The sequence below is a fragment of the Falco punctatus genome (assembly GCF_963210335.1).
Source record: "Falco punctatus genome assembly, chromosome: 12".
In the NCBI taxonomy this organism is placed as follows: domain Eukaryota; kingdom Metazoa; phylum Chordata; class Aves; order Falconiformes; family Falconidae; genus Falco; species Falco punctatus.
Window position 1 is genome coordinate 2,310,948 of NC_137592.1, and position 17,659 is coordinate 2,328,606.

Here is a 17,659-nt window from a genome sequence, read left to right on the forward strand (position 1 = left end):
TCGATGGCTTTGGTGATAATAAAAGAGCAGCCCTGGGGAAATTTTCTTCATTAACATGTTCTTTCACAGCCCACACTCGGGTTTCGGTAGGAAAACTGCTTAACCTTTGCAGCAGCAGAAGCAAATGCTTTTTGAAGTCCAGGCACACTAAAACACGGGGTTCGTATTGCGAAGCTGGCTGCACATCGCCGGGCTTTGCCTTCATTTTAGGGTACATGAGTAGAGAAGAAATTATCTCATGCCTCAGCAGCATGGGGGCCCCTGCCCTTTCGCCCCTCGAGTCTCCCCTTTTCCCCTTGCCAGGAGGGAAAACATAAAAAAAACCAAAACAACCCCCCCAAGAAAATATTAAAAAAACCCAACTGCTTCGGGTTTTTGGTTGTTTTTTTGGTTTTGCGGGGCAGCTCTGTGCTTTACCAGCTCTCTTATAACATACTAGTTTTTAGTATTTGCGGCTCACTTCCTGTATGAGGTTAGTTTGTTTATCATAAAATCCCTATTTTTAAACCCATTTCTGCCAATAAGTAATTTGAATTTTAATGTCAGGCGCTCGTGGCTGTTCCCCCCGGTCCCTGGGTGATAGGAGGGCTCTGCCGCCACTGCCGGCCCCGAGCAGGATGGACGCTGGGGTGCTGTGCCGCCAGCACACGGTGAGCTCTTGGAGGCCCCGTGACCCCATGTCCCCTCTCCTGATGCTCAGCGGGGTTATTTGTGCGTTTCAGAAAAAAGGGGGGAAAAAAAAGGGATTTCAGAAAATCCTGTGGTTTCTTTAACACGGGACGCACCGGGATGCGGTGAGGTGGAGATGTGGCTCTCATTGCCTTTTCCCTTTGCTCTTGCTCCTGCGCTCTTCACATCCTTCCTTGCACGCCATCCTCCAGCCTGTGCCGTTACAGAGGTGCCAATTAGAGCCAATTAGTGCTGGAGCCACTTGCCGGCGCAGGCAGCTGAGGGGATGCTCGGGGAAGCCGTGGTTTGCTGCCGTGTGTGTTCCCCCCTTAGGGAATGGCTATTGCTCCATCTTCCAACTTTATTTCCCCTAATTAATATCCAAGATAATTATGTCTTTGTCAAAAAATCTTTCGCTCGGCGCGTGACATCTGTAAGCGTGCTGAGATGAAGCATGTGTTAATTAACAGCCCATGAGGCTGGGAAGGGAAGGCTTCCTGCGTGCCCTCCCGGGAAAATTAACGTATGAGCCTGTCAAAAGGCTGGCGAGGAGAAATTTATCAAACGGGGGAAGAAAAGGCCCTGTATCCCCGCGAGGGTCCCTGCCCTCGCCCAGCGCCGGCCCCAGTGAGCCACGCGGCGCTGAGCAAGCCACTGCTGCAGCACCCAAGGTCGTCCTGGCTCCCCGGGAGCGGCCGCTGCAGGGACGGCGGTGTCACCGGCAGGAATGACCCCACACCGCACCTTTACAGGGCAGCTTGAGTATGGCAGGTCTTCATTTTTAAAACTCCCCAGAAAAGACCCAGAATAGGTTTAGGATGCTCAGGAAGGGTAGCAGAGGGTGGGCAGTGGCTTGCAAGCACCTTGCAGAGCCCTTGCTGGCGGGCAGCAGGAGGGGCCCCTCGGTCCTGCCACCCTTGGGCTTGTCTTGCACCCTGTCAACATGTTCCCTGCCCCCCTATAGCATCTATAGTGCCTCCTTATTGCTCCTAGGGCCCCCCCTATAGCATCTATAGTGCCTCCTTATTGCTCCTAGGGCCCCCCCTATAGCATCTATAGTGCCTCCTTATTGCTCCTAGGGGCCTCCCTGGCCAAGTGCCGGGGCAGCCTGCACAACCCTGCCTAAGCCGGCCGTCTCCCATCACCATCGATGCCGGGTTTGACGAGAGCAGAGGCCAACCAGCCTAGTAGAACCTGCCAGAAACACGAGAAAACCCGCTGGAAACAGTGAGCTTTGTTGCAATATGAAAATCAAATGCAAAGCTCAGTTGGTATTTTTAGCTGTTTAAGGCTGAACAGGTGTTTGAAAGGTCAGATGCGAGTCATTGGAAAAAAACCCAACAGTATATATAGAGGGCGAGCCGGGCAGTGTGGCCTTGTCACTCCGGCGGCACTGGATGGCCACGGCATGGCAGCTGGTGGCCGACAGGCTCTGCCGAAGCCACCGTGTTCGGCCCGTGTTTGATGGGTGCTCTGGCTTGTGCGCCCCCCAGCCCCTCGGCCGTCAGCACCCAGCGGGGGCTCCGGTCCTTAGCGTCCGAGGCAGGCAGGGGCTGAGGGACACCTGGGCTGGCCAGAGCTCGGGGGACGGGCTGAGGGCTCTGTGTCCCCAACAGGTCTGCACAAGGTGGCCTGGAGCGTTTGGGGAGTGCAGAAAGGCTTCCTTCTGGGCGTGGGGCTCTGCGGCCATGAGGCTTTCAGATGGCTTTTCCATGAGGAAATTTTTTATTTTTTTGTTTTCAAGGAATACAGTAAGTTTGTCATCCTTAAAACAAAACTGCAGGTGGTTTTATGTAGTTACTAAAGCAAAAAAATTAAGACCGCAGAGAGAAAGGGCCTATCTCTTGGGGAGCACCCAGATGATGTGTCTTTGGTGGACCTGGGCCACGACCACCTTGGACTTGGCCATGGCCAACCTCAACCTGGCCGTGTCCAACCAGGGCCACGACTGCCTTGGCCTTGGCCATGGCCGCCCTACAGCCGGCGATGGCCAGGCACGTGCCCAGAGCTGCGATGCCGCCTGCGCCCTGCAGCACGACACGCTGCCAGCAGGACAGCGCTTCCCTTCCCTCTTGCCTCGGCAAGGTCAGCGGGTGCACGAGGCGATGGGCTCCCTCCAGCGCAGGGCACGGCAAGGGCTGCTGGAAGCACCGGGTGCGGCACCTGCCTGGGCAGGCCGGCGGGCTCCCCAGCACCAGCGGGACCAAGGAGCCATGGGCACAGTGAGGCTGGCAACAAAGCCTTTTTTTTTTTTTTTTTGAGTTAAAGAAGCCCCTAAAATAGCATCTGAAACCAATAAACTTCCCTTTCAGGAACTTCTGTAATTTGAAACACACACAAGAACAACAAAACAAAACAAAACAAAACAAAACAAAACAAAAAAATCCAGAATTTTTTTTAAAGTTGTTTGTCAAGTAGGACTTTTGGGTTTAAATACATTTCAGCTAGTGGGTGCTGGGGTGCAGGAGCACTCAGCGCAGCATGGGCTGCAGCTTCCCAGGGATTTCTCAATCTGCTTTTCCCCCAGTTTCTTCCTGCCTCTCAGCCTTTCCAGCTGACGCACGGTCTCGCTGTGTTGCGTCATGCAACCTAAACCCTGGCTGCCCAGCTGATATTTCGGAACAAAGCAGCTAAGAATAGCCCCCATCCACACCCGGTGCGTGGTATGGGCCAGCAGCTCATCGCCTTTGAGCAAAAGTAAAGAAAAAACCAGCACTGAGCCCACACCCGCACGTAACAGCCTGGTTTGTGCCCATGGCATTGGCACAGAGCTCCAAAATGGGAATTCAATGGGATGCCAGGCAGTAAGGGGGAAAAGCATCAGCCCAGGGATGCGGGCGCTCAGGTGTGATCATCTAGTAAAACCCTGGATGTTTCTGTTACGTGCTACCTTCCCCGCCACCCTGTTCTTGGCATGCAATGCTCTCCTTCCCTCTGCGACCACCACATTGATGCTCTTGGTTTACCCATTAGCCTTTAAAACAATTTATGGGGGCTTCCAAAAGAAGCATGCAGGCCTGGTCCAAGGGGAGCCACCCCGTGCACCTTGGCTGGCCCGTCCCCAACCCACTCTCATTGCTGCCCCCCCCCCTTAACTCAGAGACCTCTGCCACCACCTCTTCTCTCTGCCCCTTTTATGCCGAAAACCGCATTGCAGCCATCTCAGCGGAATATTGTTCCAAACCTCGGCTGACGCTACTGGTTACCTGCGGTGAAATAAAAGCAAGAGTAAGCGGAGGGGTGGGCAGGGGTGGGGGCACCCCTCTCCTCCCCAGGGCACCTGGTGTCAGCCAGCGGGTGCAGCAACGGGATGGACACCAAGGTACAGGGAAGGAGGATGGCAATTTTACAAGCGGAGTGATTAAACTTTAAAATTAAAATAACAGAAAGTAAAAATAATATAACAAAATAACATAGATACTCAAATAGAGTAAAAAAAATAAAATACACAAATAATAAAAGTAAACCCCCATGCTTCCCCAAACTTCAATACACGTGAAAAACAACTGGGGACAGGGAGCACGAGGGTGCACAGCAGCTGGGTTTGAGCCCATCGAGGCAGCCCATGGCTGCAAAGACACAAAAGTGTAGGGGAAAAAAAAAAAAAAAAAAACCGATAATAAACCACGACCAAAACTCAAAGCACGCCTGGCCAGGGCAGCAGAGGTGCTGCTCTGGGGTTCGGGAACACTCAAGGCAAGATCTTTACAAACCAGCTTTGTTTAACAGATGCATTTTAGCCACCCAGTAACTTCAGAGCATCTCGGAACAGAGGGAAATGCCAGGCACGCACCCAAATCCTGGGTCTGGGGAGAATGGGCGATGATGAGAACTGGCCAATGAAGCAACAATTATCCCCTCCCCAGCCCTTCCTCAGGTGACCCTCAAGCCCCCAAAGAAAACAGCACTCATGACAAATAGTTGAAAGTTTTTATTCATATAAAACTCATATTAAGAACATAAAAGATTGCATCTTAAAAAAAAAAAAAAAAAAAAAGATCTGCAATTATTTACAGCAGTATTGCACAAGTAAAGTGGCAATTACCCTGTCCAAAATTCATCAGTGCAAAACACAAGTAAGCCAGGGAAATTGCAGTAAAAATGCTACATATGCTGGGTCCTGTGGAACGAGTTAGTGATTCATCGGCGTATCAGCACGCGCCGGGGCGGTACCTCATGTTAAAGCCGGACCAGGGAAAGTGGCCGAGATGGATGGCTTTAAAAATGAGGGTGGCAAAAATCACGGGGATACATAAACCAAATTCCCACTGAATTTCACTAATGCTGAAGTCCTTATTGTGCCTAAACCACTACCAGGAAGCGGGACTTAGGCACTTTGAGAAAAAAAATAATAATAAATCTCATTATCCAAACCATGTTGGCTGCGCTGCCAGGAGAAAACAGTGTTTTTGGAAGTTGATCCATCACTTATTGCAGGGGCAGGGAGGAGAGCAGGGGGAAACAAAATCTTTACAGGAACTTAAATAAGCAGAAAATAAATATACAACATTTCTACAAGTTACAGCATTATGGAACAGTAGAGTGCATTAACGACACAGGGGAAAAAAAAGAATCTACAGTATTTAACAAGTTGAACTCTAAAAAAGTTTAGGAAAACAGTTTTGGGTTTTTTACTTATTTATAAGCTGTACAAAACTTACATGAGAGAAAGGAAAGGAAATACATTGCACACAGATATCTGGCTCAGATGATGAAAAATAATACGGTGCCCTACTCTAATAAATATTCAGGTATTTACAGTTATGGAGAAAGAGAAGCATTAACACATTGTGTGAGACTGCCCGGGAATAAATCTGGTTTCCCTGCAACCAAGGAAAACTCTTCATCACATCCTTTTGGTAGAACAGAGACCACAGGTTACACTAAAAATGATCCAGAGCAGTCAGCCAACACAGCAAAGATGAGCATAATTGCTATTTAAAAACAACATTCTTCTGCTTAGAGGCTTTCTGGGTTTGGGGTTGTTTTTCTCCCCTAAACCTCACAGCTCTACATGGGTAAAATTTGGTTTTGGGGGCTAATTTTCTATGCCTACCTTTTGGCCGGGAACACCTCCTTATGGGAAAGTCCCAGGCAGATAGTGCCAATACCTTGATTTTTTCCCCTTAAAATGATACATAATTTTTTTCTCCGTTGTTGGCTGGGACGGCCCAGTGGGGAGGACGGGGTAAAGTGCTCAACATTTCTTTGGTGTACTCCAAGGGACACATTCTGGGCAGGGCGGTGCCTGGACGCTGTAAGGCTGTAAGACCCAAAAAGCACCATTTCACCCTCCGATGACAGATGAAAACTCAACTGGGAAAAAGAGCTCATTTGGTTTCCCCCTCGGCTGCTGAATTTTGTACTTTTTCTTTTATCAAAAGCCATGCAATTCCACATGGGTTCCCTCGAGAAACCCACAGCAGCAGCAACCCCGCTGGGGATTGCTACATAAACCCTACAGAAAAATGGCGATGGCTGGCACACGGCTGGGGCAGCACGGCTACGGCGAGCCACAACCCAGGGGACAACCAGCGGGAACCTGCCCTGGCCAAACTCTGGCCAAACTCACCAGTTAATGTAACCGCTCGCTCTCCACCAGTGCAAAGGCTCCCCCCGGGACTCTCTCCACGACACCCTTTCCAAAACATCCCCTGCTCCTGCAGCTGAGGCCAGCTCCTGCAACCGATGCTCACTCTTCTTGCAGGTCCAAAAACAGTTAATAAATTTACAATAAAAATTAAAAATCGCTCCGTAATCCTCCAGAGGAGTGCAGTCGGAGGCACACAGCCCTGCACCGACACCACGGCTCGTCACCTACCCGACAGGCACAGGCAGCCAGTGCATAGAGGTCAGATTGTACAGTTTGTCCATCATTAAAAACACTAATAATCATACATGGCACTCAACAGCTTCTCCCTGCACACGTATTGCAGGGAAAAACAATATCATGGGCTTGGGTTTGGTTTTTCTCTTTTTCTGTTTTTGTTTTGTGGGGGTTTTTTTGTTTGTTTTTTTTTTTCTCCTCCTCTTTTTTTTTTTCTATGGTGCTGGTGAAACCAGAAATAAACCCCACGGTGTTTGGAAGTGGGTTTGAGGCCCACCTGCACCAGCCAGAGGGAAGGGGCAGCTCCGGAGGCAGAAGGGTACGTTTGTGCATAGATACCCTGCTGAAAGCATCCACCGTGCAGCAGCCGCCCGCTTGCGAGATGAACCGGAGACAGCGGGGGGGGCCCCCCCCCAAGGCAACAGATGCGCTTCTTCCAACAAGCCTTTGGGGCTCCTCCAGCAAGGCTGTGGGGTCTCCAGGTGGAAAGGGAGATGCCCTGGGACAGCATGGAGCACCTGGTCAGGTCTTCCCAAGGGAAGGCGGGCAATCTGGGAGGAGATGGGGCAGTCAGTGGGGAGCAGACCCCACACAGCAAGTCCCCAGCTGGATCTGCACCAGGCTGGCATCCTTTGGCACCTCTTCCAGCTGCATCCCTGCACACCAGCATCCAGGGTCTTCATGCTGCCAGTCCTGTCCCGCTCATCCCCCTGCTCCAGGCTGGCCTGTCTGAACACAGCAAGGATCCCAGGGGGGGGAAAAAAAAAAAAATAAAAAATCCAGCGCCTATAAGAACTCTCCTGGGTTCAACAGCAACTTCAAACAGTTCCTGAAGTTACGCAGCAGGAGCCGTCGTCTCCGGGTGCAAAGCTGCGGTGTGCTGGGAACTGCTTCTACCTGCCTCCGAAAATGTTTTATTGCTAATTACTCAGTCACCAACATTATATATTATAATATACAATACATAAGCGTATTCACACATTTTATAGAAAGAATTTCTAAAAAAAGGCAACCTGGTGGATTGTTTGTATTTTTTTTTTTTTGTGATATTTTGGACCCTGGGAGTCTGACAGCTAAATCTTGAAATTCAGAGTTTAAAAAAAAAAAGTAAAAAAATTTTTTTTAAAAAAAATCAGTCAGCAGGAAATAGGCTATTTGCATGATGCAAATGAAAGTGGATTTGGGGTAGCATTAGGTATTTACAGGTAAAAGAAGTGCTGATTTAAATCCCTCTGCCCTTCTTCCATCATCGCCACCCTTTCTTAGGGACAAATGCCCAGGAGGCAAAAGAAGAGGGGAGGGCTCCATGAGTCTCTGCAATAAGGTCTGCAAAGCAAACCGAGACGGCTCTGCCCATTAGCTGGCTCAGGTTTTCCTTTTCCTCGCTGCAGGGTTTATCCCAGACAAGCCAACACGTTTCCAGAAATGATGACCAAAAAAAAAATATTCCATTGCTGTTGAATATTTTCTCTGAGACTCTTTAGGAAAAATAAAAATAATAAAAAATGAGAGGTTGAGAGAAACGCAGTAAACACCACTCTCTGACAAAATCCTGCAACGGAGAGTCCCAGCAGGTCAGCATGGGATGTCCACCCTCATCTGATGGCCCCCGCCACGTGTCCTGGGGGAGAGGCAGGGTGGGAACCGGGTGGTGCAGGGAGCCCCACATCCGTCTGTCTGTCCATCCTCCCCGGGCTTTCCCAAGGAGTAAACAAGTCCGGTGCCTTGGGTTGCGCCCTGTGCTCACTGCATCCTCCAGATGAGGCGGATGATGTAACGCAGGAGGCGCAAAATGATGATCTGGGGATTTCCTGCCTGGTTATCCAAGAAACCCTAAAATGAAAGAGGGGGGGGGGGGGGGGGGGAGCAAAACAAAACAAAAAAACAAACACGACCGTGACTTTAATTTCCAGCGTGAAGCCCCTGAGCTACAAACACCTTCTGCGGTGCCACACATATTTCAGAGGCATGAAATCAAGCATTTCACAAAGAATGAAAATAAACCCCATGACCTCTCATGTTGTCCTTCAACAGAAAGCTTTGTAATACTCAAAGGATTGAAGCTACCTGCTCCCAGCCACATTTGCCTCGAAGGCAGCCACCGCGCACCGCTCAAGGGGGACGTCATGTGTGAGCCCCTGCACATGGGCAGAGAAGCTGTGTGATGCTGCCAGGAGGTTTGAAATGCGGCAAAGGAGCAGTAAGCCCTGCTAGCATGGTCAGGAGTTTTTAAAAACCATAGTGTAGGAAGGGTGGTAGGAAGAATTTTAAAATAAAAACAATGAAAACACCTCAGTAGGGAAAGAGGCACCCGACTCTGCACAGGCAGGTCCCTGCCTGCAGCAAGGGGACACGGATTTTAGTTCAGACCGCTCCAGGTGTAACCACCACCTCATTCATTAAACACAGCAAGCCGGACGCCGCAGCGAAACACTCCTCCCTCAAGCAAGGGATCAGAACAGCGTACAACGAAAAGAAAAAGGAGCGCACGCCAAAGCAGTATTTATTTTTAAGGCTTTTTTCTACAGCAAAAGAGCAGCCCAGAGGTTCTCCCTCTCCCCGTCTATACCGTCCCAAACCGATCCAATTCACACTATATTCAGTGCAGTAAAATCATGCCTGTGCATGCCCCAGAGAGAGAAATTACGCTGTTTACGCCGATATGCAAAGTGCCTTCCCCGCTACAGAGGCATAAGGCGGGGAGCTGTCGCCACGGAGAGACGATGCTCAAGCATCCTCTGGCCAGGTACCCACGCCAAGCACAACTCTCACACTGGGGCATCCCTGCGCCCCAGAGCATTGGGTCCCTGTGTGAGTGGGATTTATTCACCCAACAACTGCATGACACAGCTCACCACGCTGCCTGACCACCAACGTGGCGGAGAGCAAGGAAAAAACAACAAAAAGCTCAACCGGCTTAGAGAAGGACGCAAGAGAAGTGACAAAACTGGGTTTACTGTATTACAGAGGTATAAAAAAAGTTAGAGAGTTGAAACAAGACGTTTTCTACTTCTGCAGGCAGCTCGGGTGCAGGCAGCAAAGCCTGGGGCACGCAATGGCAGCCAAGCGATGTACCCTCTACCGGCAAAAGCCTCAGCGTGGAGCTGGCCTCCGTGGCCATCTCTGCTCACTGGACCCACGAGCTTTGTCAGGGCAAAGAGGGGCTGGATGGCAAGTTGATTCCCTGTTGTCTTGCCCAAGAGACAGTCCCCGGGGGGAAGGTGACACACAGGGTGCACCAGTGGGGAACACGTGGTCCTGACCTGTTCGACAGCTCCGACCTGCCCGGCAAGTGCCGTTTTGGCAGGGCTCTTAGTTCCCCATTTCTAACCTCACACTTAAAGGGCAAACCCCAGCGAGCGGCAGAGCCAGGCGCTGCTGCCGGGCACCAGCCGTTCCGGTAAGGTGCCTACCCCTCCGGCCAACGGGCTCCAGCTCCGCAGAGACCACCCTCTCTCTGAGCAGCCAGACGGCTGGCAGAAGAGACCCCTTTCTGCAAAGCAACAACCAAGCACACTGGGAACAATAATTCTACAGCAATTGCTTAAAAGCTCTGAAACCTCCTCGTTTCTGGGCACAACAAGCAAGAATTAGTCAGATGCTAATTAAGCCAGGTACAAAGTGTTTTTAGGGTCACGCATGACAGCCTCTGCTTGTGTCATCTAGCAAGTAGGACGTGGTCCTCTGTGTTTCAGTTCTCTCCCTGGGGCAGCAGGTTGGGAGCTCGGCCATGGTGCTGGAAACCACATTGTGCAAACCTGTGTGATGCTCTGGGACTGGGCACGTGCACCCCATCCTGCTGCTGGCTTCACACCCACCCTCTTGGACCAGTGGGTAGAACACCCTTTCCCACCCCTCCTCAGCCCCCTGTTGGATTCACACCCTCTTATACACCATGCAGCACAGACCGTAGTTTTTGTACAGGGCGGCACGACGTGCCTGGTGCAGACTTCCAGTGTGCAAGGTCTCATGTGGGGCAGCACCAAGAGCGCTGACCCCCATGAGATAATGCAGGGAGGAAACTCTTGCTCACCACCAACCTGTTCACGGAAGGCACTGGAAGGGCTTGCCCACACTACAAATTTGAGGCACTGCTCCCTGAGCCAGTGAGAAGGGACAACATGGCACTCTGCATTTCTGCCAGCCCTTCTGGATCCACTCACTGCTACCAGGGGCCTTCAGCTTTCTGAATACCTGAGGGATCAGCCTGGTCCCCACCTTTCATCAAAAAGATGTCCTTCACAGAAAGAAAAGCAGGTACTTTGCATCACGAGCGATCAGCCTGGATGGGGGAGGTCACAAGATGCGCATTCTGGGTTTGGGATAAAACACAGCATATTGCCAGGTTGTTGCATGTCAGGAAGGCCAGAGTGCTCGGAAAGAAAACTGAGTCAATGGAGAAGTCTCCAGCAAGGCAATGCCGAGAGGCCATGTGGAAGGAACCAGACCGCAGCAGCCCGGCACCAGTTTTGGGGAAGAGCCCCTGCCCACAGGCATCCACACCATATGGACTCTGGGAGCGGCAAGGGAACAGGCTGCAGGAGCGACTCACGAGCTGGGGAGGATGGATAAAGATCCGGGCAGTCAGCATTTCATCATCGGTGCTGCTAGCTAACACACTTCTGACTCCTCTTCCCAGAGACAAGCACAAGGGCAAGTTGATGGACCAGAAACCACATGCACGAACACGCAGCCATCAGTAACACTCAGCAGGCAAGTTACTGGCTAACGATGCTCTTCTGAAAACTACTGTTACTTCATCTCTCTGGGTTGGCTTGTTTTGGGGTTGGCTGTTTTTCTTTTTTTTGTATTAATGCCACCTTTTTTTGTTGCAACACTCAAAGGTGAGAGAGTTTACAGTCTTATAAATACATGGTTCAAAACAACACTGGCAGATTCTTTGCAAGAAAAGTTATCAGACCAAATCCATCCCTGTTTCCTATTTGCAACTACACTTACACACAAACACACAGGATCCTCCACAGCAGGGATCTGGGAGCAGGACACAGAAACCTGCTGCATTCACTCCCTGCACCTTTCCCTAAACCCACCGGTGCCAGCACTTGACTGCTCCGCAGCTCCCAGAGCGGCTCCTCCCACCACTACCCCAAAAATGCCCAAACACCCCCCAACTTTCCTGGCCTCTTCACTTTTGGTGTTTCTTCCTCATTATTGTCAGGTCCAGTCCCAATCCAGCAATACATTTTATTGGCCCTGGGTGCTACGAAAGATACTGCAAACCTTGTACCCAAAAGACAATTCAGGTCCCAACTTAAAGGTTATTTTTAATCAATCCAACGATGTTGTTGCAGCAGCCGCAGCCTCGCCGGCACAGGCAGCACACCCCTGCGTCCAGGCAGACACAACCACCCGCGCACGTCCTTTTCTACGTTTGAGTGAACGAAACATTTACCGCAGAGCTAGTTTCCAGAGATGATTAAGCTTTTCCCTTTTAGAGACCGTGTGTAAAGAAATGGAAAGTAAAAAGATGAAAGTTACCCTTCTTGGACAATAGGAGGCATTGAACTCGTCTCCGATGCGCCGCAGCTCCTGTGCAATCCAGATTTCAGGCTGTACGTCTTCTGCTAGCAAGTGAGACTGCCACCGGGAAGCTGTATGGGACAAAACCGGAGCACTTAAAACAGATGAACAACAACAACAACAAAATACTCCATTAAACTTGGCACAAGTCAACGAACTACTACTATTATTTTTATTACTACCATTTTTCAATTTTCTTTTAAATACAGTTCTGAGGAGTTGCACAGGTGCCAGGCTGCTAGAGCCTGCATGTGGTATGCAGCGCAAGTGGGACTCGTTGCATAAGATGTACATGGCAGGATAGGCTTCTATTCCTTACTAATTTTATATTACCAATGCTAGGCTTTTCCTCCTTTTTTTATTTATTATCGACTGCCCTTAGGAACATCTCCTCTGCTGTACTCAGGCTCTGGTCTCTTAAATAAGGAGGATAGCAGAGATGCCACCTTCCAACCTCTTTCCCTAGCAAAACCTCCTCTTCCCCCTCTTTCTAAATAATTTTCTTTTCTTGCAGGCACAGCAGCAACTCCTCTCTAACCTCAAAAAACCTCTGTCAGGGTAGTTTATTCAAATTCTCACATTTCTTCCCCAAACAGATCTGAAGTGCCCAACAAGAAAAGGAAAATGATTGGTTTTGTCGTACTGAGAAGAAAGCCACAACTGGATTTGTACGCCGAGAAACCACGCTTCCAGCAAACCAAAGGACTTTCCATCCGCAGGAGGGAACCGAGACGCTCGCCTCTCAAACAGCACCTTCCCATGCTTTAGCAGAAAATAAACCTGACGCAAGAAAACAGTGCTGGCTTGTAAGGGGAAAAAACAAACAAACAAGAGCTAATTTATCAATTATACTGTACTATACACATCTATTCCAGTCTCTACTTTAAGAGGTTATTAGACAAGTGATAAACCCACTGTGCAATCCCCCAAACAGCTGGGGGAGAAAGGGGCAGCCTGTGACCCAAGCAAGACCCCACAGAGTACCTGCACTGGCATTTCCCCCCCTCCCACAATCCTAAGTACAGGATCCAAGCAAGAATCACAGCCTTAAGGAGAAAAAAAAAAAAACACACCACCAAGTAAATAAAAAAAAAACCACCAACCCTACACAACCCAAAAAAAACCCCACAGCAGAAAACAAAACAGAGTGTTTTGGCACGATAGCTTAGAAGGAATCACAAGGGAATAGAAATAGCTTCCAATCTCAAAATATTCAAAGGATTAGTGGGGCAGTAAAAAAAAAAAAATAATTTTTTTAAATAAAAGCCTGGCTCCAACCTGACTGGAAAATTTATTTCCAAGCCAAACTAGCACTGCTTGGCTCGAGGATCTGTTTTGTTTTCAAGCTGTAGTAGTGCAGGAGTAGTACCCGCCGCCTGCCCAGGGACAGCCCCAGCGTATTTATTTTCCTCGCTGGTGAATGAAATGCAGCGGAGCCCTCGCGATACTCCAGCCCAGTGCTCTGGAACGCAAACAGGATTTCAGCCAGGGCGGGGCAACCATCCGAAATCCCACCGCCACCAGAGCCAGCCCTGGGCTGCCTGCCCCAGCGAGAGCCAAGCTGGAGCTGGGGGGAAAAGGGGGAAAAAAGAAAGGGGCAATGGGACAAAAAGACGTGAGAGAAGACCCAGGGATGAAAATAAAACTGCATCAGAGAGAGGCACCGCTCTCTCTCCATCCTTTCCCCCTGCCCCGGCATCACACCCCAGAGCTCATCCACTCAAGAGATGAAGGCTGGGGTTGGTGGCTGAGAGCGAAATCGGGCTGAGGTTTTTAGAAAGGACTTTCTGCGGCGCTGCCAAACAGCAGCATCAAAAGGGTCCAGTCATAACCGGTCCCAAAAGCTGTCAGAGGTGCTCTTGGGGTGGGGGGGCACTCAGTCATGTCGCGAGCCAGCTGCCACGGGGACAGGGACAAACGAGAGGCCACCAGTACTGCCGGGATGCCTGCGTCTTGCTCTACTCCATGGGATGCTTCAGCTGGGGACTAGCATGGTAACGCTGCAGTCCCTGCTTAGCAGGAAAAAAAGAAAAACAACCCCCAAACTGCACCTCCGTTTCCCAGGCTTGGTCACCCAACCACCCCTGGAGAAAACCTCCTCGGACAGCTTCACAGGAACCGCACACAAAGCTCAGAGAGAAAACAGCAGCAGCTCCCAAACAAGAGCAACAGAAACCACACTGCCAGCTTCTCATCTCAAGGTTCCCCCCAAAATTCAACCATTACACCCACAGGATTTCCTTCACAGGCAACGAGAGGTTCATGCTGCTTCTTTCCCCCTTCCACACTGCCTGAAAACATACTGACATCAGAAGTGCGCCGGGAAAACCCATTTACAGAACACTTGCACGTGCCTGCTCCAAATACACCCCAAACCCCTGTGTGTAAACGCTGCATTCCTGTGCCTTTAGACAGATCAGCTCTTTGAGCAAAAAGCCCAGCTTAAGAAAATTACCAGCTCCTGCTGAGAGCCAAACACTTGAAATATCAGTCTAAGGTTTGCACAACCCTACTAAAGGGGGTGGATTTCTTGTCTCAGGTGACTTCACAGCAAGCAGCTCCCAGCAGGACAGCCCACCACCCCTGCCGCCACACTCTTCTGCAGAAAGCAGGCTTGTCTTTTCCCTCCATACCTTCCCAGGCACAGCCAAATAATCTCATCCCGGCTCCCCTCCTACTCACCCCCAAAAGCATCTTCCCAGTTACACCAAGCCAGCACTGCAACGCTCCCCACCTCCCATCCAAGAACATCCCCTCGCTGCTTTTGTCTCAAAAAACAGGCGTTGGAGGTGACCAGCTGTACCACCTTGCACCATCAGAGAAGCGCAATGGCCCAAAGCATCGCTGCCCGCCACCTCCCACGCCAGGGACAACTCTTCCTCCAGCAATTAGCACACGCTCACACACCCGCACACAACCCAAGGCATTCAGTAATTCCCCAGGGCTGCCTCCACCTTTTTTGTCTGGCATGGGCACTTTCAGTGCTTAATTATACTTGGCCCATCATCACTGAGAACCTTGGGGAAGGTTTTATGAGATTTAGAACAGGCAGCTTCAGGGCAGAACACGAGCTTACTTTGCTCGACCAGCCTTGGAAACAGTCCACCGCTGCCCATGGGAGAGGCTGAGAGCACCTATCGCGCACAAACTGCCCTTGCTTACAGGAAATGCCTGTTTTTTATTATTATTATTATTAAAGGCCACTTGCTTGCCCTTCCTGGAGAAGCTCTCCATCTCCCACCCTGTGCCTCATGACAGATAAAAATCAGTGCATTAAAGCACAACAAACAAATTATGCCCTTTGCTTCCTCGACCCGTTCCCATGCAGAAAACTTAACAGCAGGCATCCGGTGGGTCACTGCTGAGGCAAGGGGACCGAGGAAGAGGCATGCTGGGCAAATCCATAGCCCTTTCTCTAGGCGAGCTGCACGGTAAGTCACAGCCTGGGCATAAAACGGCTCCACGCTCCCATTTAAATAGCTCGAGTGTTTTCCATTTGCTTATAGTTGTTTAGGATGATGTCCCTAGCAACAATAACTGAACAAAGGCTTCAGTAAAACCAGCATTTCAACAGCTTTCCTAAGCGATGAAAAAGCAGGAGCTTGGAAAAAGTAGCAAAAACTTTGGTTTCTTCCTGGAGCACAAAAAAAAAAAAACCAAAAGACAAAAAACCAGAAAAAGTAAAAAGTCACTAGCTGCGGCTCTCCCTGCCGAGGAACTCCAGCATCCTTGCCTGGCTATGCCACGTGTATTTGCACTATGTGAGGTTGTGAAACTTGCATTAAGCTGTAATTACTGCAATAATGTCAGAAAATCTTTCCTAAGGGCATATTACAGTAAGCCTTCTGCAGCTGTAACCACAGCCATTAACCAGGGAGGGAAAACAACAAAAAAAAAACCAGCAAAAAAAAAAATGTTTTGATCACGTAAAGCTTGGAGCCGGTGTTTATTGTCCCCCGAGGAGCGCTACCGACGCGGTACCTGCCTTGCTCCCACCTTCCCCACGGTTTCGCCCGGCGGAAGTTTAAAGGCTTCCTCCAATTAAGGGGAATTAAAGAGAGGGGGAAGGCACGGCTGGATGGCCGGCGCGGCTCCGGCGAGCGTGTTCTCCCCGCCACTAGAGGCTTCCAGCCAGCCCTACCAGGTACGGCACATGTAAACACCGGACCGCCCGCCCCGCTCGCCAGCGCCGGCCCCGGCGGGGAGGCGGGAGCGGCACCGGGGGCACGGCGCCGGGCCGGCGGCCACTTACCTGGCTGCGCCGCGCAGGGCCCGGCAGAGGGGCGCCCCGCACCGCCCTGCGCGCAGCCCGCGGGACCGGGGAGCCGGGCAGAGCAACGCCGTCCGTCCCGCTCCTCCCCGAGCGGGGCCGGCCCGGCCGGAAAGGCGGCGGGCGGCGGGGAGGGCGGGAGCGACGGGCACTGCCCGCCCGCAGCGGCCCCGCAGCCCCGGCCGGGCCGCCCGGCACCGGGGCAGGGCGCTGGCGGCAGCCCGGACCCCCCACCCCGCGGCGGCAGGTGCGCGGCCCCCGGCGGCGGGGGCGATGGCGGGCCCGGTCCGCCGCGGCCTTACCCATGGCGCTGAGGCAGTGGCTGAGGGCCTGGCAGGGCGGGCTGGGGGTCTGCGTGGCCTTGTCGCAGCTGAGGGGCGCGGGGCTGCGCTCGGCGTCGAAGGAGAAGTACCCGCTGGAGGAGCGCGACAGCAGCGGCGACCTCCGCACGAAGATGAAGAGCGGCGAGCGGGTGGCGAAGGGGCCGGGGCTGGCGGGCGGGCCCCGCGGCGGAGGCCCCGCGGCGGCGGCGGAGCCGGGCAGGGCGGCGGGGGCGCCCGGGCGCAGCTGCGCGGCCGGGCCCGGCCCCTCCGCCGCCGGCAGCCGCCCGCCCTCGCCGTCGCGTTGCGCCTTCACCTCAGGGGGCTGCTTGGCCATCGGGGCTGCCTGCGGGCGGAGCGGGCCGGCGTGAGGCGAGCGGCGGCGCGGCGGGGCCGCCACCGGCCCCGGCCCGGCCCCTCCCGCCCGGCCCCATTGTTCTGCCGAAAGTGCTGAGGCGGCAGCTCCGCGCCGCCCGCCCCCCCCCCCGGCCGCGGCCGCCCGCCTCCCCGCCCGGCCCCCCCGGCCCCCCGCGCCCGGCCCCCCGCTCCCCGCCCCGGCTCACGGTGCTCTCCCCGCCGGCGGCTGCGGCGGAGCGGAGCGGGGCGGCCGCGGGGCTGCGGCGGTGTGCGCGGCGGCCCTGCCCCTGCGCCTGCCCCGGGCCCTGCGCCGCCTCCGCCGCCTCCCGCCGCCGCGCCCCGCCCCGTGTTTACAGCGCCGCCGCGCCCCGCCCCGCCGCGCCGCCCCGCCCGGCCCCGCCGCCGCACGCACCCCCCGGCGCTCCCCTCCGTGCGCTCCGTCCCGCTCCGTGCGCTGGGCAGCCCCGCACCGCTCCGCTCCGCTCCCTGCGCTCCGCACCCCTGGCACCCGCCGCCCCGCACTGCCCCCCGCGCTGGGCTTGCACCGGCACACGCCGCCCCGGCACCGTGCACACACGCCGGCACACGCAGCCCTACACCTCCCCCTGCACCATGCACTCACGCCTGCACGCACCCCTGTGCACCCTGCGCTCACTTTTGCATCCCTCTTACGTT

The 17,659-nt window shown here is 52.9% G+C and overlaps 2 protein-coding genes across 6 annotated transcripts in view; one reads left to right on the top strand and one right to left on the bottom strand.

Moving 5' to 3' along the window:
* Positions 1–8,358, top strand: part of ANAPC1 (anaphase promoting complex subunit 1) — a 60,295-nt gene extending 51,937 nt beyond the window's left edge. For all 4 annotated transcript variants that reach the window (XM_080408358.1, XM_080408359.1, XM_080408361.1 and 1 more), the window contains one exon: positions 6,054–8,358. The gene's annotated coding sequence lies outside the window, so the exon portion shown is untranslated. The remainder of the gene's footprint in view (positions 1–6,053) is intronic.
* BCL2L11 (BCL2 like 11) lies at positions 4,586–17,343 on the bottom strand. Of its 2 annotated transcripts, XM_080408384.1 has the most exons (4): positions 17,191–17,343; positions 16,610–16,973; positions 11,996–12,108; positions 4,586–8,329 (listed from the first exon to the last, which is right to left on the bottom strand). In XM_080408384.1, the coding sequence occupies exons 2-4, from the start codon at positions 16,962–16,964 to the stop codon at positions 8,240–8,242; spliced, it is 558 nt and encodes a 185-aa protein (XP_080264510.1). In that variant the 5' UTR covers positions 16,965–16,973; positions 17,191–17,343; the 3' UTR covers positions 4,586–8,239. The 2 variants fall into 2 exon arrangements, with proteins under 2 accessions (XP_080264510.1, XP_080264511.1); XM_080408385.1 differs by lacking the exon at positions 17,191–17,343 and having other exon boundaries at positions 16,610–17,140.
* Positions 17,344–17,659: the final 316 nt, after the last annotated feature.